The 21,920-nt window shown below is 43.8% G+C and overlaps 1 protein-coding gene across 2 annotated transcripts; it reads right to left on the bottom strand.

Moving 5' to 3' along the window:
- Positions 1-9,611: 9,611 nt before the first annotated feature.
- Positions 9,612-21,626, bottom strand: LOC311318000 (scavenger receptor cysteine-rich domain-containing protein DMBT1-like). Of its 2 annotated transcripts, XM_084449175.1 has the most exons (10): positions 20,863-21,626; positions 20,418-20,726; positions 19,931-20,245; positions 19,450-19,758; positions 18,965-19,279; positions 18,270-18,578; positions 12,797-13,111; positions 12,316-12,624; positions 11,775-12,089; positions 9,612-9,817 (listed from the first exon to the last, which is right to left on the bottom strand). In XM_084449175.1, the coding sequence occupies exons 1-10, from the start codon at positions 21,074-21,076 to the stop codon at positions 9,792-9,794; spliced, it is 2,736 nt and encodes a 911-aa protein (XP_084305301.1). In that variant the 5' UTR covers positions 21,077-21,626; the 3' UTR covers positions 9,612-9,791. The 2 variants fall into 2 exon arrangements, with proteins under 2 accessions (XP_084305301.1, XP_084305300.1); XM_084449174.1 differs by lacking the exon at positions 9,612-9,817 and having other exon boundaries at positions 10,914-12,089.
- Between the last annotated feature and the right edge of the window lie 294 nt (positions 21,627-21,920).

Below are 21,920 nucleotides of genomic sequence, written 5' to 3'. Positions count from 1 at the left end.
TTACACAAAGTCCTTATATTACACTATCCCTGTTAAGACTGTATGAATAGGTTGTTATATCATATGCATAACCTTGACTTTTATTTTGTCTTTTTACTCAAGACCTACCTGTAGTCAGGCTGGTGAACGGGAACGGCCATTGCTCTGGTAGAGTTGAGGTGAATTACAACTCTCAGTGGGTAACAGTGTGTGATGATGGCTGGGACATAAATGATGCAAGTGTGGTGTGTAGAGAGCTGGGGTGTGGAAATGCTCAAAGTGCCCCAAAAAGAGCCCAGTTTGGTGAGGGTGATGGACAGATCTGGATGGACAATGCTGAATGTTCTGGAAATGAGAGCTCTCTGACAAAGTGCTCACATGGAGGATTTGGAAAACAGAATTGTCGTCATGACAGGGATGCTGGTGTTGCCTGCTCTGGTAAGAAACTGACGCTGTTCCATCATTGCATCACTCTGTGTGATTTTATAACTGCAACAGCATATGCCTTAACCCTAGTCAAATTTCTAGCATGTGTGAACCATATACATGGCCAATAAACAAATCTTGAATCCAGAATCTTGAATCTATGAAGTGTTAAAATTAGAGATGGTTACCGAAAGTAGTCATATTACTTCATCCTTACATTAAAGACTATATGAGTAGGCTGCTATATCATATGCATTGACTTTCCTATTGTATTTTTACCCAATACCCAGGCCCAGTCAGGCTGGTCAATGGGACTGGTCGTTGCTCTGGTAGAGTTGAGGTGTATTACAACTCTCAGTGGGGATCAGTGTGTGATGATAACTGGGACATTGATGATGCCAGTGTGGTGTGTAGAGAGCTGGGGTGTGGAAGTGCTCAAAGTGCCCCAGGAAATGCCCAGTTTGGTCAGGGTGGTGGACAGATCTGGATGGATAATGTTACATGTTCTGGAAATGAGAGCTCTCTGACACAGTGCTCACACAGGGGATTTGGAAAACATGATTGTGATAATTTCAAGAATGCTGGTGTTGTCTGCTCTGGTAAGAAACTGACTCAGTTTTATCATTGTATTATTCTTTGTGACTTTATACGATGTTACCACTAGAGATGGTTACATAAAGTCCTTATATCACACTATCCTTGTTAAGACCATGAGTAGGCTGATATATCATTCATAACCTTGACATGCCTATTGTCTTTGCTCCCCAAGACATACCTGTAGTCAGGCTGGTCAATGGGAATGGTCGTTGCTCTGGTACAGTTGAGGTGTATTACAACTCTGAGTGGGGAACAGTGTGTGATGATGGCTGGGACATGAGTGATGCCAGTGTGGTGTGTAGAGAGCTGGGGTGTGGAAGTGCTCAAAGTGCCCTAGGAAATGCCAAATTTGGTCCGGGTGCTAGACAGATCTGGCTGGATGATGTGGCATGTTCTGGAAATGAGAGCTCTCTGACACAGTGCTCACACAGGGGATATGGAACACATATGTGTGACCATGACGAGGATGCTGGTGTCGTCTGCTCAGGTAAGAAATGTCTCATTGTCAAGGTTTCCCAGGAGTAGAACCCAAACACTAACAAACAAGGCAGGCTTAGCCTATTGAGAGTTAATTCCAAAAATCCCCCAAAAGAAACTAAATATGGTTCTCAGAGAGCACAGACCTTCGCCCTGGAATAGATTTCATGGTTCCGTGCGTGCCAAAATTCAATGGGTTCTGAATTGGATGGGCTGTTAGGTGACCCATACTAGACTCCTCCACTGAGTTTCATGAAAATCAGTCTGGTAGTTGTAGTGTAAACCTGTCTAAAAAATGAATGGAGGTGAATGACTGACTGTGTTTTGGTGGCTTGTGGACCCGCCCCGTGGTTCAGATCCACTCAAAAATTTTATGAGCTATACAAAGGCCCATGCTACACCCCTTCACTGAGTTTCATGAAAATCGGTCTTGTAGCTTGTGTATAACAAACAAATAAACCAAGAAATGGCTCCCAGCCGGGATTAATATCCGCTCCAAAATGTAGCGGGTTCTACGTTGGCCCATGCTACATTGTTCCACTGGAGTGGATTTGGATCCACTCCAGAATTGGATGGGTTGTTACGTGACCCAGGCTACACTCATCCACTGAGCTTCACTAAAATCAGTCTGGTAGTTTTTGAGTAATCCTGGTCCAAAAAATGAATGATGGTGAATGGCCGGCCATGTTTGGGCGGCTCATGGACCTACTCCATAATTATATAATTAATTATGTAAAAGATTATTTTTTTTCAGGGCTTTTCAGCTTTAATGGGACAGGACAGTTTGAGAGAGACAGGAAACGTGGGAGAGCGAGAGGGGAGGACATGCGGCACAGGACCCGAGCATCGAACCCGGGTCTGCCGCGCGAAGGACTAGCCTTCATATTGTGAGCTACCAGGTAGCTCACCTTACCCGGTGAGCTACCGGGGCGCCCCAGTATAGTAGCTTTTAACTACGCGTGCATGCGTCCGCCGCGCGTTTCCTGTGTTCCTTTTGAGAGCTGGCTTCGGTCGACTGTGCACGTACGCAGAAATGAACGCGTCACAAAACACACGCGTCACAAGCCTGATGGGGTGTAAAAAATCTCAAATTCTGCAGTCAGTTTAATGCATCTTTACTTAATGCTACCTCTGAAACTCATTGTTTTGGCTGTTCTCATATATCTTTTAATTTTGTTTTGAAGTGTTCAGAGATGGAAGAGCACTCTGAGTTAATTTTCTTTCATTTGAAGCCCACCCTACTAACACAATCAGGTTGGGGCCAGTAGTTACAGTGGCATTACAGCATACAGTGATGATTGTGATGGCTGGCTGTCCTTCCATCCGTCCGTCCGTCCGTCTCTCTATCTGTCATAGCCAACTTGTGTCAGTTTAAACCCAGTAATCGTCTCAGCTTAATGGAACACCTGCTCGTATCATATTAACCCCTTAGATCCCATGGAGGAGGTCGTACACACGCAGGAAGGAGTGGGTGAGGAGGATGAGGATCACCAGGAGGACTACGTCAACCATGAGGCGATGAGGTCACCATAACAGCCAGGATGAACTTGAAGACCAGCCGTAGGTGGAATTCATAGAATTGTAATATTATATACTGTAAAATAAGATTAACTTTAATAATCCCCAGGGGTTTGGGCGTTTCAGCAGTGAGAATGTCCAGCATAGGTTAGATTAAAGAATATATAGAGTTGAGAATATACAAAATAGAGTACGAGAAATATATATGTACAGTATGCATAACATATTGAATATTTACATACATACAATCTGTATGAATATGTCTAATAACACACATATGCACCTGGTTCCAACCGTGTGTGCCTGCTGAGATTCAATCAGCAACACGATGCAATCTTCAACGGTTTTATTTGGGAGTGTGAGCTCAATCAAACTGCTCAATCAGGCTGAATTTACCCTCAGTCCTCGGGGTGCTGGTTTCATAAGTATAAGTTACATATCCTCACTTTAAGTCTAGAACCTACAGGTAATGTAAGCAGATCTTCCAGTTATACATAAGATCCTGTTTTGAATGTCATTTGTAACCTGTGTCTGAGAATACTCCTTAAGCATTTAAGGCTTAAATGCTTTAGTCTTGATCGTATGGGACCCTTGCTCAAAGACTGCAGAGGAGAAGGATTCTCAGGAAAAAAGTTTATGTTTTAAAGCAATTGAATTTGCAAAACATAAAATGACTCTCTGATTCACCTTCAGGGTCCTCAACGTTTCAACTGCCATGAACCAATGTGGCAGAACCCACCATGAAGAGGAAGAGCTGGTGATTGAGAATGAAATGATGGCCATCTTGATGATTTTCACGAAAATGTCAATTCCATGAACGTTTTATTGCTTATTCATGTCTTTGAATTGCCTTTTAATGTTCTCATTTTTATGCATTTAGATACTCTCACGCTTGGTGGCTCCATACGTGGCAGCCTGTATCGCTCTCGGTTGTCGAATTTGTTGCGCAAGGACTTACATTGTGCGAGTGCGCAGTTAATATCTGCGCGTGTGAAATAACATAATCTGCCCTTGAGTGTGTTTTATGCGCTCTTGACTTTTGACATAAATGTGACGCCATAATTATGTAATTTCAACAGTTACTACGAGTGTAGAGAAATGTACCACCCTTTTAATTTCATGCATATGTAACAAGCTAAAGATACTGTAGACGAGTCTTCCACACCCACCAGGCGGCTGGAATGCAGAGAATCTTGTTCCGAAGTGCCCCAACACTTGGTGTCGCTTTCCAAAGCGTGGGATATGAGTGAGCTCGATGGGGCCTAAGGATTTGCTCTCTGAGTGCTCTGCACTCAGCTTTGTAGGTGACACCCCCCCACACCTAGTGAATATGAACACTGACGTTTCTATTGAGCTATACCCTCCACTGGGACTCACTGGATTCGGTACTCCTAGGTATTCACTCTTTTAGCACCCTTATGTTCAGCCTACCTAGGATAATGCATACCCAATGGAAAAACACTGTAATCATAAACATAAGACACTCCACATCATATTTATAATGATTATTATTATTATTAGTAATCACCAAAGGCAGTTTTACTTTAGTACAATTTAACAAAAAAAAAAAAGCCCTTTTCAGCTCTCAGCCTGAAATTCAACAAAAAAATGGTCCCTTGGACACATCAAATATAAACGGTCCCTCAGAGCACACAGAGAGAACCCCACACACTTATCACACCCCTCAATGTTTCAAATACTCCAATCAATCAGTAACTGAACACATTCTAGACACCTCTGCGCATTTGGTAGTATCAAATCAAATAATAATTGAACATGGGCCCACACTTTCACACCTCTATAACCTAAGCCGGCATACTAGTCAGTGTTTCCTGTGGAACTGATCTCTTGGTGTGGTGGTGTGTGAAAAAAAGAGTCTGATTTAGAAACGGAAAAAGCGGGGGATCGGAGACCACTCTTCTTCCTCCCTTGTTCCTCTCTCCTGTCCCCTTCCTTCTCCTCTTTCCTCTCTTGCGCTCCTCTCAACAACCTCTCTCTCCTCTTCTCTCTCACCTGTGCCTCCACTCTGTGCCTGTGCCACAGTCCTGTCCTCTCCTACCACAATCCCTGCCTCTGCCTAAAAAAACAATTAACTGAAGAGTAGGTCTATAAAGATGGCCTAACTTATCTCGTAAGGCTGGTAAAGTCCTAGAGCTTAAAATGTAATTAATTACATGTAACTGGATGGGATAAAACAGTAAACCCACACAAGCACTTAATAAATCATATGGTTTATAGACATATTTTAATCAAATGTATTGTAGGTTACCATTATAACAGCAGCTGTAGATAAATAAATAAAAAGGTAAGCTAGTCTTTAAAGTCCAGGTTAACCCAGTTCAAATTTTTGTTATGAGCTTCACACACCACAGGAAAACATGTCATTAACCACCCAGCCAAATCTGAGTGATTAAAAATGTCGCTAAGTATATAAAATAAGGCTTCAAAATCGGTTAAAAATCAGCAACATTCTCTGGTCTGAGACTGTGGGGGCGTGTCTGCTGAAGGCACCGAAGCCACACCCAATTGCGTGGGGAGGGGGTGTGGAGGGAAGAACCTGTCAAATAGTACCGTTCTCTGGTCTGCATATTGTCACACTGGCACGCCGTCTCTTTTGTGGTAGGAAGGCACAGCTTTGTGAAAACAGAGAGGAGTTGAAATTACACTTGTCTAATGAGTCAAATGCACAGATGCTTCCTCCTAACCTACCTCCTGACAAACAACACAGGTAAAACTGTAGCTACTCTATACCAACGCGCCAGTGTTACTGCCCTTAGATGCAAAATACAAAAACAGGCAACGAGGAATGTATGAGTCTGTCTCTATTTTCTCCCTGCCACCTCCGGACCCATTCCTATCCCTCCCAGGCGATCCTGTCGTCCCTTGGGATCAATGGAAAAAGTTGTTTAAAATGTACCTTTTAGTCACTGGCTTGAACAGCGCTGATAGCGCGAAGAAGCGTACACTACCGGAGTTGATAATCGGGACAGACTCATCCACTCTCGTTGGCAATGTTATGTGTGAGAATAACGAGCACTCGGCTTCAACTTTCCCGCAACATATCCAACAGAACTGGAATGTTCAGCCAGTAGCCGCCAAGCACCGCTTCGCTAGAAGAGGGTTCGTCTTTCTCCAGCTGCAGCTGGTCTACCTAACCATCCCCCTCGCTCCCGCCTCCCGGTCTCCCGCTGGAGAAATATACTGTAACCATTACCGGTGAACCCATACGCACATCAGGTGCCACAAATATGGCAGGCAGTTTCTGTATAGTTAACGCTTATAGTCATAATATATCATCCGTAACGTTATTTGGTGCATGGTCGCCTGGTCGGTGCTGCTAGCTATGTTAGCTAGACTAAGGTCATATACACACTCCCATCTGCAACAAACTACATAGCTAATGTTAGCTATAATTCCTCCTAAGATTACATATAATTCATCATAGCTGACATTACCACATACATGTCAAGACACATATTTTGTAGATTAACGTAGCAGTGTATTTTCCTATTGCTTACGTTACCTAGCTAACGTTATAACGTTAATTAGCTATAAGCACACAAGGCAGCGGTGTCGGCACCAAAGGTTGATGCGACAGGAGGAGAATGGAGGCCGGGGAGGGAGATGGTTGGCTCCGCCGAATTCACCAGGACCAGTCGTGAGTCTGTGAAACCCAAAAGCCTCATATTATAATTGCAGAAGCTTTCGGGAGTGAAATGTTTGCTGCAGAGGCGGGCGCTAGCGGTGACAGACTCCTCTGTAACACCATGGCTCTTCAAAAATGCTAACCATTTGCTTCTCATTTCAGCTTTACTCGGGAGTTGAAAGAAGGAGACCTTATCATCCCATTCCTGCTGGCATCCAGGAAGGATGCATTTTCGTTTAGTTTTATGCATAGGCATTGCTAACTAAGAAAAACTAGCTAATTCTAGACTGCTGGTTAAAACTAGCTAATTCTAGACTCAAGATTGAGCAGGAGAACCGAAGATTCAAATCCGTTCTAGCTTTATATAGTGTTAGGGCGGGGATATGCTAAGAACACCGCTCTACGTCAACAAGTACCGTTTTAAGCCCGCCCAGAAAATCCAGAAATCAAAACTGGTCAAAAACACAAAACTGGTCTAACTTCACAATTCAGTACTACACATGGTTCATCCCATTTTTACATGTTATCAGCAATGCATCACTAACACATAGAATGTGTTTTCAAGCAAATCTCTGATTTTGGTTAACTGGGACTTTAAACATGCCTAAATAATTTGTTGCTTTTTCTGTTATTTTGATTGGCACATTTTAGGTGGCTGGAGGAAGATTAACGCAAGCTAGTGTTAGTTCTGCCAGCCAAAAAGCTGCGAATGACTCGCATGAAAGTTGCAGAACCTACTCGCGCTTGTGGTTTATGTCTCCTTGACAACGCTCGCTTGAAGGGCTGACCGACTGACAGACAGCAGCGCGTAGATCAAATGGAGCAGGCTCCGCTTCGGCTCAAACTGTATTTTCAGATAACGTTACGTAACATTAGCAACAAGGCCAATTTATCATATTCATTTTTTTACTTGTCCGATCAGACACCTGCATGAGGCATTCCTCTTGCCCGAACAGAGTTTACTGGTCCCTGTGAAGCGGGCAAAACGGTTAGCCTACAGGTAGCTTGCCTTGTTCCTGAATCCCCCTGATGTGAATCATGGCTAGCCGGCAATTACCTAGCCTACCTGACTGGTCTCATCATTCTCCTCTCTCTTCCTCTTCAATTACCTAGCCTACCTGACTGGTCTCATCATTCTCCTCTCTCTTCCTCTTCAATAACCTAGCCTACCTGACTGGTCTCATCATTCTCCTCTCTCTTCCTCTTCAATAACTTAGCCTACCTGACTGGTCTCATCATTCTCCTCTCTCTTCCTCTTCAAAAATTGTCGTATGCCCATCTTGAAAATTGTATTGATATATTAGGTTATAGGATCTGCTAGTTGTCATCAGGGAATTATAAAACCAAAGGCTTTACCAACGTGCTTGAGATGGGCAGGAGCTGTCGGCACGTCTAACTGTAGCTATAACGGCACTTGGTAATGGTAATATGGTAATATTTGAGCGTCAAAAGCCTACCTATGTTTCGTTGTAACCTCATGCCGCTCACTGAAGAAAAAATCCCTTCACGCGCCGAGTCTTCCGATCACCTCAGAGAGGAGCAGCATGGAGCGGCACAGAGCGCGCGGCCTATAGGCTCTTATTGAAAATAAATAATCCTAATGTGGGCGCGACAGTGGTTTTGAAAGCGCATTTAGGCAGAAATATTTAAAAAGTGAAAGATTTTTAATTTAAGACTTTTATATAGTCTAATTTGTATTATTGTTTTTTGTATCAAATGTTTGGTGTGGCGGCAAGGATCTTGCAAAACCTTACCAGCGGAAACGCTGATACTAGTCCTGATGCAGCGCTGTGACGAAGCTAGGGAACGCAGTGACCCCAAAGCGAATGGCCACTTCACTCTGACACCGTGTCCTAACTGCTTGCGACGCGAGCAACAGAACGCGACATCGCATGCTTGCTGTCCTAACTGAAACCGTTAAATTTCCTGTTCTGTTACGTCACTTGTCTATATTCCCAACTGAAGACAGTTAAAGAACGAACGCCTGTCAACGCGAGCGACAGGAGGAAAATAGGAACAGGGCGAGCGTCAAAAGGGCAGTTAAAACGTCGGTCGCGCCGCTTCGCACTGCGTCGCTCGCGTCCAGTTGACATAACAATAGAAAAAAAAGCAATGGAACGCATTTTGTCGCTGACGCTCGCGTCGCGTGTAGTTAGGACATGGTGTGACAGAGCAAAATGATATGAACTGTAGCTCCCACACGCAATCCCCAGAACTGTCACCTGATCTCCGGGTAGCTTGGATGGAAGTGGGCTGGTGACCAATCCCCGATGGGAGAAGAAGCACAGTCTCGAACTCTCGATGCTGTCCCACGTAGCGTCGTCCTCTTCCCAAGCAACGACCGCGTCCCCGCGTACAGTATCTAACCGGCTTCTTGGCTAGCTAGCAAAACTGAGCTCACTATAGCCAGTGTGGCTAACTAGCTGGCTACTCCTCCGAACTTTACCGTTAGCAACTATTTCGAACCAGGAGTCAGTCCTCTTCTTCCTTTAACTAGACCGAACTCAACTCGCAAGCTAAGAACAAAATAAAAACGATGTTGTCTTCCCAACTTTTCTGTCTCGTCTCGTCGTTGCCTTCTCTCCGCGCCACCGCAACTCACGCTCTACCACTCTCTCGGGCCCGCCCGTCCAGACAGCCCCCTCCCAGACTCACACGCGCCACTCACTACGCGCATCTCTACTGCGCACCTCTCGAGTTCCGCTTTGTTCCTGCCGACTCCGCTGGTCACCAGGCCGACGCCCAACTAGCTCTCCCTAGAGCCAGTCCTCCCCAAAGGGAAAAATCACAGCAGAGTTCTAGATGACACTTCTGGTGTCTACACATAGAAACAATGTGTCAACCATTCTCAACATACAGTAGGTATAGGTTTGGCTACACTGTGAATGCATGCACGAATTGAAATTGGCTATGACATCAAAACATATATTCTTACCATGAATTTAGACATTCAATTTATTTTAGTCATGAAATGTGTATACATGTGCTAACTGCATAAGAATGAGAACAATAAACGGCAATTCAAAGACATGAATAAGCAATAAAACGTTCAGGGAATTGACATTTTCGTGAAAATCATCAAGATGGCCATCATCTTCATTCTCAATCACCAGCTCTTCCTCTTCATGGTGGGTTCTGCCACATTGGGTCATGGCATGTGAAACGTTGAGGACCCTGAAGGTGAATCAGAGAGTCATTTTATGTTTTGCAAATTCAATAGCTTTAAAACGTAAACTTTTTTCCTGAGAATCCTTCTCCTCTGCAGTCTTTGAGCAAGGGTCCCATACGATCAAGACTAAAGCATTTAAGCCTTAGGACTGTGTAGAGTTTAGTTATTATTGATTATTTTCCAAATCCCATATTATTGTACATAATTTTGTCTATTCGTGGATTAAGTAAGGGGTGCAGGTATCTCTGGGAGAGTGGGGAAAAGCTGGGTTTTGCCTTCAGTAGCCCCCCCCCCCCCCATTACCAAGACCAAAAATGTCTCTTGATATTAAAAGGTTCTGACCCCTGACCTAGGACAACGTAGGTGCTGGCCTGGTCGACAGCCGGCACACTACTCGGCCACCTGCTCCCTCACACTAGTCTCCTAATCATTCAAAACTGCCGTGAGGTGATATACGGTGGACAAAACTAACAGCCTTAAAAGACCAATGGATTCTATGTGTTTTTGCACTTCCCCAAATTATGGGATATTGTGCAGATCTCGCCGCTCATAAGGTTGTTGACCGGGGTTGGGCGGGGGGTTGCTGACAGATTATTTTGATCGACTTGCGAAAGGACTATTTTCTGTCATTTTCTTACAAGAGCAGGCAACACCACCATCCTCGCCATGATGACATGTATGTGTTCCAAATGCCCTGTGAGAGCACTGTGTCAGAGACCTCTCATTTTCAGAACACGCAACCATATCCATCCAGAGTGGTAAAACATCCTGATCAAACAGGGCATTTCCTGAGGCACTGCACCCCAGCTGTCTACACACATCACTGGCATCATTCATGTCCGAGTCATCATCACACACTGTTACCCACTGAGAGTTGTAATACACCTCAACTCTATCAGAGCAACGACCAGTCTCTTTGACCAGACTAACTAGAGGTAGGTCTTGGGTAAAAAAGACAATAGGGAAGTTAAGGTTATGAATGATTTAGCGCCTTATAAAGTCACAAATAGTGATACAATAGTAAAACTGAGTCAGTTTTACCATGCGCAATGGGCACATAACGCGAATTACAGACGACCCAGCGAAAGGCGGGAACTACAGTCTAGGCAGTGCTTGCTTGCTATGTATGTGACAGGATGGATATACAAAGATTTCTGAAGCGCGTCAACAGCAAGCCTCCCCCTGCCGATGCCAGCAAAAGATCACGACCAGAAAGTAAGGGTAAAAAAAGTTTGTTTGGCCTGTTGCTATGTTCTCGGATTTAGCTGTTCATGATACTGAAAGACAGCAACCTATGGAACTTGGTGGAACGGTGTAGCATGGGCCAACCTAGAATGCATTAGCCTATATTTTGCAGCAGATCCGAATTATGGAGCAGGTCCATGAGCCGCCCAAACATGGCCGGCCATTCACCATCATTCATTTTTTGGACCAGGATTACACAAACACTACCAGACTGATTTTAGTGAAGCTCAGTGGATGAGTGTAGCGGGTCACGTAACGAGCCATTTCTTGGTTTATATGTTTGTTATACACAAACTACTAGACCAATTTTCATGAAACTCATTGGATGGGTGTAGCATGAGCCTTTGTATAGCTCATTAAAGTGGAGTGGATCTGAATCACAGGGCGGGTCCACAAGCCACCAAAACACAGTCAGTCATTCACCTCCATTCATTTTTTAGACAGGTTTACACTAAAACTACCAGACTGATTTTCATGAAACTCAGTGGAGGAGTCTAGTATGGGTCACCTAACAGCCCATCCAATTCAGAACCAATTCAATTTTGGCACGCACGGAACCATGAAATCTATTCCAGGGCGAAGGTCTGTGCTCTCTGAGAACCATATTTAGTTTCTTTTGGGGATTTTGGGAATCAACTCTGAATAGTCTAAGCCTGCCTTGTTTGTTAGTGTTTGGGTTCTACTCCTGGGAAACCTTGACAATGAGACATTTCTTACCTGAACAGATGACACCAGCATCCTCGTCATGGTCACACACATGTGTTCCATATCCCTTGTGTGAGCACTGTGTCAGAGAGCTCTCATTTCCAGAACATTTAACACTAAACAGCCAGATCTCTCCATCACCCTCACCAAACTTGGCATTTCCTGGGGCACTTTGAGCACTTCCACACCCCAGCTCTCTACACACCACACTGGCATCATCCATGCCCCAGCCATAATCACACACTGTTCCCCACTGAGAGTTGTAATACACCTCAACTCTTCCAGAGCAAAGGCCGTTCCCGTTCACCAGCCTGACTACAGGTAGGTCTTGGGTAAAAAGACAATATGAAAGTCAAGGTTACGCATATGATATAGCAGGCTAGTCATACAGTCTTAACAAGGATAGTGTAATATGAGGACTTTGTGTAGCCATCTCTAGTATGCATATGATATAGCAGCAGCCTTAATAAGGATAGTGTGATAAAAGGACTGTGTAACCATCTCCGCCTTATGAAATCACAGTAATATTGATGAAACCGAGTCATTTTCTTACCTGAGCAGACAACACCAGCATTCTTGAAATTATCACAATTATGTTTTCCAAATCCCCTGTGTGAGCACTGTGTCAGAGAGCTCTCATTTCCAGAACATGTAACATTGTCCAGCCAGATCTGTCCAGCACCTTGACCAAACTGGGCATTTCCTGGGGCACTTTGAGCACTTCCACACCCCAGCTCTCTACACACCACATTGGCATCATCCATGTCCCAGTTATCATCACACACTGATCCCCACTGAGAGTTGTAATACACCTCAACTCTACCAGAGCAGCGGCCAGTTCCATTGACCAGCCTGACTGGGCCTGGGTATTGGGTAAAAGATAATAGGAATGTCTATGCTTATGACATAGCAGCCTACTCATACACTTTTTATTGTAAGGATAATGTTACGAGGACTTTCTGTAACCATCTCCTGTTTTAACACCTTAGAAAATCACAGAGTAATGAAATGATGGAACAGAGTCTGTTTCTTACCAGAGCAGATTACACCAGCATCCTTGAAATTTTCACAATCATGTTTTCCAAACCCTCTGTGTGAGCACTGTTTCAGAGAGCTCTCATGTCCAGAACATGCAACATTGTCCAGCCAGATCTGTCCATCACCTTGACCAAACTGGGCTCTTCCTGGGGCATTCTGAGCACTTCCACAGCCCAGCTCTCTACACACCACATTGGCATCTCTTATGTCCCAGTCATCATCACACACTGTTCCCCACTGAGAGTCGTAATACACCTCAACTCTACCAGAGCAACGACCTGTTCCGTTGACCAGCCTGACTACATGTAGGACTTGGGTAAAAAGACAATAGGAAAATCCATATGATACGTAGCAGTCATACAGTCTTAACAAGGATCAATGGGCCTCATTCACCAATATCTTCCTAAGTTCCATTCTTAAATTTCTTCCTAAGAACGTTTCTAAAGAATGCTCCCATCTGATTCACAAAGTGTTCGTAAACCGCTGGATGAGTTCGCATTTCCCTTCTCTTAATGGTGAATCCCATGGTTTCGCCAAGTGAAAGCATGTGGCCGCTCACCCGAGTTAGTATTAGGTAATCTCCCCGCCAGCCCAATATAAGGACATGCAACTACAACGTTGTGCGCAGATGTCACTCTTCTGAATGAATACCGGTCATCCGTACCCTTGACACGCCAACTTTTCGATAGCATAGCCTATTGGTTTAGGTGGGGTTGTGTCAAGTGCGCTGGCAAGTCAAAGGTCTGCAGGTCGAATCCAGCGTGGAAAAAATCCGATTTTTATTTAGCCAAGTCTTACTATGAGGAATTTGCCTTGGGCATAAACATAGTGTGGCAGAACAGTGCAAAATGTCAAAGTGATAGAATTCAATATACAATATCTACAGTCTACAAAAATGTAGGATATTAAATAGGCTAAACAGCTGTCAACGCGGCATGCCCAAACAAAAGACCGGACCCCACCTGTCATATTTAGCAGCATCAGTAAAGTGAATGGGATGATATTAGTCCACTCGTTCAGTTAAAGGTGGGCTAGGTAGTTTGCTTTTGGTTTTATTTGGTAAAATTGGCATAATATCCTTTTAGCTATCAGTAACAGAAGTGCTGTGAGAATAACCATGGATCTCCGTGTTTACCGCTGCCTCTGTATTTTGGATTCAAAGAATGCACCGCGCCCGAATGTATTGACCAATCAGGGTCTCCATCTCGCCACACTTATCAGTCATGTTGAGAACATTAAACGGCAGGGGGAGGGAGGGACTACATCATGATTGACAGGAGGGAGGGGCGGATTCTTTTGAAAAAGATGACCAATCGGAGGCCTTGTTTACATCAAAATACCTACCCCACCCCGGAGAAGGGCATCACTCTCACTTTGTAAAATAATGAAAAGCATTATTATAAGATAAATGATACAAATGTGACAGCCGCTGGTGTTTTGCTCCTCAAGTAGGGCAAGGTCATTTTTTACTTTTTTACAGATTATGAAAGTGCAGATTGTAAGCTTTCAAATGAGGTCTCATACATTGAAATCTTAAAATAGTTTAAGAAGATATGCTTATTGGAATTCTAGTGCTGCTAAATCAACTTAACTGAGGAATCCCTTTTGTTAACCCTAACCCAAAAGTTGCAGCATCCATGGTTACACTTGGAACTAAATGTAAACAAAGCCGGTGTGTTGTTCTTATGGGAGGTGTGGGTGGTAGAGAATCCGGAAGCAATAGCCAATGAAACTAGAAATGCTAATCAATGCTAATCGATCAGCCCGCCTCTAAACTCGGCTGGAAAACAGACAAGAACAAGCTTAGTTTGCGGACTAATTATATGTATTTCGTGAACCTAAAACTGTTGTCTGTTGTAGTAAATGGGTTCTTCACAACTTCAACTTCCGTAATATGAAAGAAGACCAAAAAAAAGAAAGACGTATTTTGCACCCTAGCGCAAATCAGCGTTTGCCGAGTTGAGGACCAAATCACCAGTGGCTGTCAAAAATATTATAGTATTGCAATCCTATAATGTTATACAACTGTAGATTTGAAATAAACACGATCACAAATCATTTTAAATGAACATTTTTTTCCCTCGAATAGTCCATAGCCTATGTTGGAGCCATTAACCCTAGAAGGGAATTTTGTGGAAATGTGTGTTATACTGACCTTTGTTGATCCTGTGGAAAGTTTACTATTTTCTGTTGGTACTTACCTGTACTAACCTTTGGATCTGATCCTGTGGAAATACATTGATTGATATAATTTGCACTGGATAGTACATACATTTGTTGTAGTTTGTTGTTGTAGCCCATAGCCCATATTATATTATGGTAGTTTTTGTTGAAGTATGCCACCTATTGGCCAGGTGTGGTCACTGCACTTAGGTGTGCATTCCTTACTAGCACAGGTTAAAAGTAAGATGGCTGCCTCCCTTTGTAGTGGAAAGCATGGAAGCAGGCCTCTCGGCTAGTTAAGGTTTTTCAAGCGTTATTTTGGCAATTTTGAAGCATTAGTATAGTTTTGTTTACCATCTACCCATCCACAACCTATACTCTGGTTCCTGACCACGCCAGAAGCACCAAAACAGTGAGTCAAGTCAACAAACAATTGCTGTGGAACGCATTGAAGCCCATGCTGATACCTGCTCATGATTGGAACTTGTTGAATGAAATGAAAGTGGAATAATTTTGAAACAATAGCAATTACAGCCTACTTAAGACTGCTCTTCCGTGTTCGTAGATTCTGTTCTTAGTTCCCACATGTGACAGCATTGGTGAATGCCAGAATCTTCTTGGAAACGGTGTAGGTGGAGTTTAAGAAGAAATGCTTCCTAACACTGTGTCCTAACTACACGCGACGCGAGTGAGCGTCAGTGACAAAATGCGTTCCATTGCTTTGTTTTCTATTGTTATGTCCTAACTGGACCCGAGCGACGCAGCGTGAAGCAGCACAACGTTTTAACTGCCCTTTTGACGCTCGCCCTGTTCCTATTTTCCTCCTGTCGCTTGCGTTGACACACGTTCGAAAGTCGAGTAGCTACACAATAGTCAGTTGGGAATATAGACAAATGACGTAACAGAACAGGAAATTTAACGGTTTCAGTTAGGACAGCAAGCGTGCGATGTCGTGTTCTGTTGCTCGCGTCGCAAGCAGTTAGGACACAGTGTAAGAAATTCTTAACATTGGTGAATGAGGCCCACTGGCATTGTTAGAGGTGGGCATCTGGGGATAATGTTGCGTTCCTTTTGTATCGGAGCTCCGGACATTGCTAGCAATACCAGTTGATAACAACGAACTATGCTATTTTGCGCATATGAACTTCGTAGCAACATTGTGCAGTGTACGGCTGATTTAATGAGCCACAAAGAATACAGAAGCATTAATAAACAGTATTATTACAGCTTTCACTTATTGTTGATGCACGGAATATCCATCTTGATTGACGTTAGCAATCATTTATGCTGTGTTCCATTTGTATTGGAAACGTCAGAATTCCCGGGTTCAACGTCAAAGTTGTCATCAGTATGTCATCTGAACTTCGGATTTCCAGCAATTTACTTGGGATAAAGAATATATACCAACTTCATCAACGTCAGTTGCTAACGTCAATCAAGATGGATACTCCGCGCATTAACAATAAGGGAAAACTGTAATAAGACTGTTTATTAGCGCTTCTGTATAATTTGTCTCATTAAATCAGTTGTCTGATCAGTACTGTCCAATGTCTATCAGTGGACAATGTTGCTATGAAGTTCGTATGTGCAAAATAGCATAGTTCATTGTTATCAACTGGTAGGTATATTGTTAGCAATGGCTAACTTGGCTAGAACTGCAAAGAAAGTTTTTTTTTTCATATGCAGCCCCTTCCTCTTGGAACTCCTTACAGCTGAGTCTTAAGTTGTCCAATTTGATCTCTTTCAAAAGGTTTAAGCGACTATTGCCTGATTTAGTGAGTGTGCCAATATCATGTTCTTGCACTCCAAGATAACTCTCCCCTGTTCTCATCCCCCATGCACTTTGCACTTTTAGACTTCCATTGTTGTTATTGTTACACATAGTCCTGTATGTTTTATTTGTAATTCTGTCCTGTTGTTTGTAATTTAGTGAAACGAGTGTTGAATGATTGTGAACAGGTCACACTTGTAAATGAGTCTCTGAACTCAATGTGTTTTTTACCTGTATAAATAAAGGTTAAATAAAAATAAAAAAAAGTGGGTTTTTCGCATTTTGTTTCTGGAACGCATTCAACTGGGATATGACGTCATCCCAAGCGCCAAATTCGGAGCTCCAATACAAAAGGAACGCAGCAAAAGCCCTGAATGTTGAATGAAAGTAACATTCCGGGGGCTATTATATCCATCTGTTATTCCGATCATGTATTAAATCCCTCAAAAATAATATAATATAATAATAATATATATATAAATAATACGCAAGTAGCCTATATTTTGGGTCCTCCGTGTGTTTCATTCAAGAGGACTGATTCTCACTACTTAGCATGTGAGAATTTTCTGTGAGCCCGAGAGTCGGTGAACGAGAGAGAAAGAGAGCACTAGTTAGAGGACTTGACTTGTCATTGTTGGTGGTAGCTTGGCAAGAAGGAAATAAGAAGCTTCTTCAATAAGTAAAAGGATTTAGGCAACGATCAGGCACATGCGAGGTGGAGGAAGAGTAGGAGTCAGGACATGAGGGCGCCACTGCTTTATAGACGTTACAAACTCAGGTTGGTGAATATCTCGCTAGCTAGCTAGGTAGTCTAGCTCAGTGGTTCTCAAATGTTTGTCACCAGGCACACCATTTATGATAACACGTATCCAGGGCGCCCCTTTACATATGAGAGCTTTCATGTAAAACTACATTTAAAAAGGAAGCCAGACTGTTTACAGCCCCAAGTGAATTAACACATCCCCAGCCAGATCCATATTTAGAGGTGGTCTAATGATAGTTGGCTAGCTAATGATAGTTATACGTGTCTCACATCTTCATTTTCCTCTGAAATAAAACTTAAAAATGGTGCAATTATCAGGTAGACATCGAAATATTTCTTCTAATAAGCAGCTAGTTAGCAGCTAGGTAATTATTATCTAGCTATTTATGGCTAGTAGGCTAGTTAACTTTCCCTATTTTGTTATAAGCAATTGTAGCGCACGCACACTGTTCAGGCTGAGCCCCTGATGCAGGGCTGAAAATTAAAACCTGCCACCGGCCAAATGCAGGTAAAATTTCCAATTGCCGACTAGATTTCGGGAGAATATATAGTTGGCCGGTAGATTTTTTCATCTACAGTCCCCTTGGCAGGTGACTCAACGTGAGCCAAAAAGTTAATTTTCACCCCTGCCCTGATGAATTTGAACCCTAGAAACACCCTGTCCTGACAAGGATAGTGTAATATACTGTAAGGACTTTGTGTAACCATCTCTAGTGGTAACATCTTATAAAGTCACAAAGAGTGATACAATAAGACAGCGTCAGTTTCTTACCTGAGCAGACAACACCAGCATCCTTGAAATGATCACAGTTATGTTTTCCAAATCCCCTGTGTGAGCACTGTGTCAGAGAGCTCTCATTTCCAGAACATGTAACATTATCCATCCAGATCTGTCCACCACCCCGACCAAACTGGGCATTTCCTGGGGCACTTTGAGCACTTCCACAGCCCACCTCTCTACACACCACACTGGCATCATCCATGTCCCAGTTATCATCACACACTGTTCCCCATTCAGAGTTGTAATACACTTCAACTGTACCAGAGCAACGACCATTCCCATTCACCAGCCTGACTATATCTTGGTTAAAATGACAATAGGAAAGTTAAGGTTATGCATATGATATAGCAGCCAACTCATATAGTCCATATAAGGATATTGCAATACTTTGTGTAACCAAGAGAGATAGAATGAGAAGACATGGCCATCTGCCTTATCAACAAGGCTCCCCTCTGACTCTCTCCCCTACCCCTTGTATTTTTGCACTATACTGTCTACTGCACTGTCTCTTGTGTTGGCCAAATGCACTGCTAGTTTTGCACTTTGTATTTTGCACTGTCCTTTCCTGTTCTTGCACTGGTCCATTGTTGTGTTGTTGTTGGCTCCACAATGTCGCAAAAGAATCCTATGTATGTCAAATACAAATGGCGATAAAAGGATTCTGATTTCTGATTTCAGCTTCTTACCTGAGCAGACAACACCAGCATCGTTGTGATGACGACAATCATGGCTTCCATATCCCCTGTGTGAGCACTGTGTCAGAGAGCTCTCATTTCCAGAACATGCCACATCATCCATCCAGATCTGTCCAGCACCCGGACCAAATTTGGCATTTCCTAGGGCACTTTGAGCACTTCCACAGCCCAGCTCTCTACACATCACACTGGCATCACTCATGTCCCAGTCATCATCACACACTGATCCCCACTGAGAGTTGTAATACACCTCAACTGTACCAGAGCAACGGCCATTCCCATTGACCAGCCTGACTACAGGTATGTCTTGGGGAGCAAAGACAATAGGCATGTCAAGGTTATGAATGATATATCAGCCTACTCATGGTCTTAACAAGGATAGTGTAATATAAGGACTGTGTGTAACCTTCTCTAGTGGTAACACCTTATAAAGTCACAAAGAATAATACAATGATAAATCTGAGTCAGTTTCTTACCTGAGCAGACAACACCAGCATTCTTGAAATGATCACAATCATGTTTTCCAAATCCCCTGTGTGAGCACTGTGTCAGAGAGCTCTCATTTCCAGAACATGTAACATTATCCATCCAGATCTGTCCACCACCCCGACCAAACTGGGCATTTCCTGGGGCACTTTGAGCACTTCCACACCCCAGCTCTCTACACACCACACTGGCATCATCCATGTCCCAGTTATCATCACACACTGATCCCCACTGAGAGTTGTAATACACCTCAACTCTACCAGAGCAACGGCCAGTTCCATTGACCAGCCTGACTGGGCCTGGGTATTGGGTAAAAGATAATAGGAATGTTTATGCTTATGATATAGCAGCCTACTCATACAGTTTTTATTGTAAGGATAATTTAACAAGGACTTTCTGTTACCATCTCCTGTTTTAACACCTTAGAAAATCACAGAGTAATGAAATGATGGAACAGAGTCAGATTTTTACCAGAGCAGGCAACACCAGCAACCTCTTCATGACGACAAATCTGTTTTCCAAACCCTGTGTGTGAGCACCGTGTGAGAGAGCTCTCATGTCCAGAACATGTAACATCATACAGCCAGAACCGTCCATCACCCTCACCAAACTTGGCATTTCCTGGGGCACTTTGAGCACTTCCACACCCCAGCTCTCTACACACCACACTGGCATCTTTTATGTCCCAGCCATCATCACACACTGTTCCCCATTGAGAGTTGTAATACACCTCAACTCTACCAGAGCAATGGCCGTTCCCGTTCACCAGCCTGACTACAGGTAGGTCTTGAGTAAAAAGATAAAATAAAAGTCAAGGTTATGCATTATGATATAACAACCTAGTCATACAGTCTTAACAGGGATAGTGTAATATAAGGACTTTGTGTAACCATCTCTAGTGGTAACACCTTATAAAGGCATGAAGAGGGATACAATTATAAAACAGTCAGTTTCTTACCAGAGCAGACGACACCAGCATTCTTGAAATGATCACAATTATGTTTTCCAAATCCCCTGTGTGAGCACTGTGTCAGAGAGCTCTCATTTCCAGAACATGTAACATTATCCATCCAGATCTGTCCACCACCCTGACCAAACTGGGCATTTCCTGGGGCACTTTGAGCACTTCCACAGCCCAGCTCTCTACACACCACACTGGCATCATCAATGTCCCAGTTACCATCACACACTGTTCCCCATTCAGAGTTGTAATACACCTCAACTGTACCAGAGCAACGACCATTCCCATTGACCAGTCTGACTAGGTCTTGAGTAAAATGACAATTGGAAAGTCAAGGTTATGCAGATGACATCGCAACCTACTCATATAGTCCATATAAATATATTGCAATACTTTGTGTAACCAAGAGAAATACAATGACAAGACAGAGTCAGTTTCTTACCTGAGCAGACGACACCAGGATCCTTGTAATGATCACAGGCATGTGTTCCTCCCAATACCCCGCGTGAGCACTGTGTCAGAAAGCTCTCACTTCCAGAACATTCAACCAACTCCAGCCAGAATGGTCCAGCACCCCGACCAAACTGGGCAATCCGTGGGGCACTTTGAGCACTTCCACAGCCCACTTCTCTACACACCACACTGGCATCATCCATACCCCAGCCGTTATCACACACTGTTCCCCACTGTCCTTCATAGAAAACCTCTACTCTACCAGAGCAGCGGCCAATCCCATTGACCAGCCTGACTGGGTCTGGGTAAAAAGACAACAGGAAAGCATTTGCCTACCCAGATGCCTACTCATACAGTCTTTATAAGGATGGTGCAATATAAGGGCTTTGCATAACCATCTCTACTGCTAATGTTATGCCTCCCCGTCGGGCACGCCCCCGTCAGCCTCGTTCCGGCGCCTCATCCCTGCCGGATTGAGCGGGCCGGGTCTCTGCTCTGCTAGCTGCTCAGGTGTTGGCGATTATCATCAGCCCAGCTGCTTCCAATCACCATCAGGACAGCCACCTATATAACGCTGCTGCAGACAGAGACCCGACGCTTGAACGTAATAAGCTGTACGGTTAGTTCTGGCTCCCGTATTTTCTCCTCGTATACATCTCCTTGCATTCTCCTCGAGTTACCGTGTTTTTGTGTTCTTCCTGGCTGAGTTTTTCCCCGTCATTTTGTGTCACCCTCAAGCTCCCTCCGACCCCCTGTGCCTCCTGGACCCGTTCCCTCTCCTGTGTCTCCTGGACCCGTTCCCTCTCCTGTGCCTCCTGGACCCATTCCCTCTCCTGTGTCTCCTGGACCCGTTCCCTCTCCTGTGTCTCCTGGACCCGCTCCCTCCTGTGTCTCCTGAACCCGTTCCCACCCGGACCTCGTATTTTTTGCCCCCTTGTTTTTTTCCCTTCTTGGACTGATCTCCCTGGCTTGACCTCTGGACTACCCTCGATTACCCCCTTGGATCACGGACGTTGCTCTTTAGCTATAGGCTACTTTATTATTAAA

Source organism: Borostomias antarcticus, assembly GCF_949987555.1.
Source record: "Borostomias antarcticus genome assembly, chromosome: 14".
NCBI classification, from domain to species: Eukaryota; Metazoa; Chordata; class Actinopteri; order Stomiiformes; family Stomiidae; genus Borostomias; species Borostomias antarcticus.
This window is presented reverse-complemented; position numbering and strand designations above follow the sequence as displayed.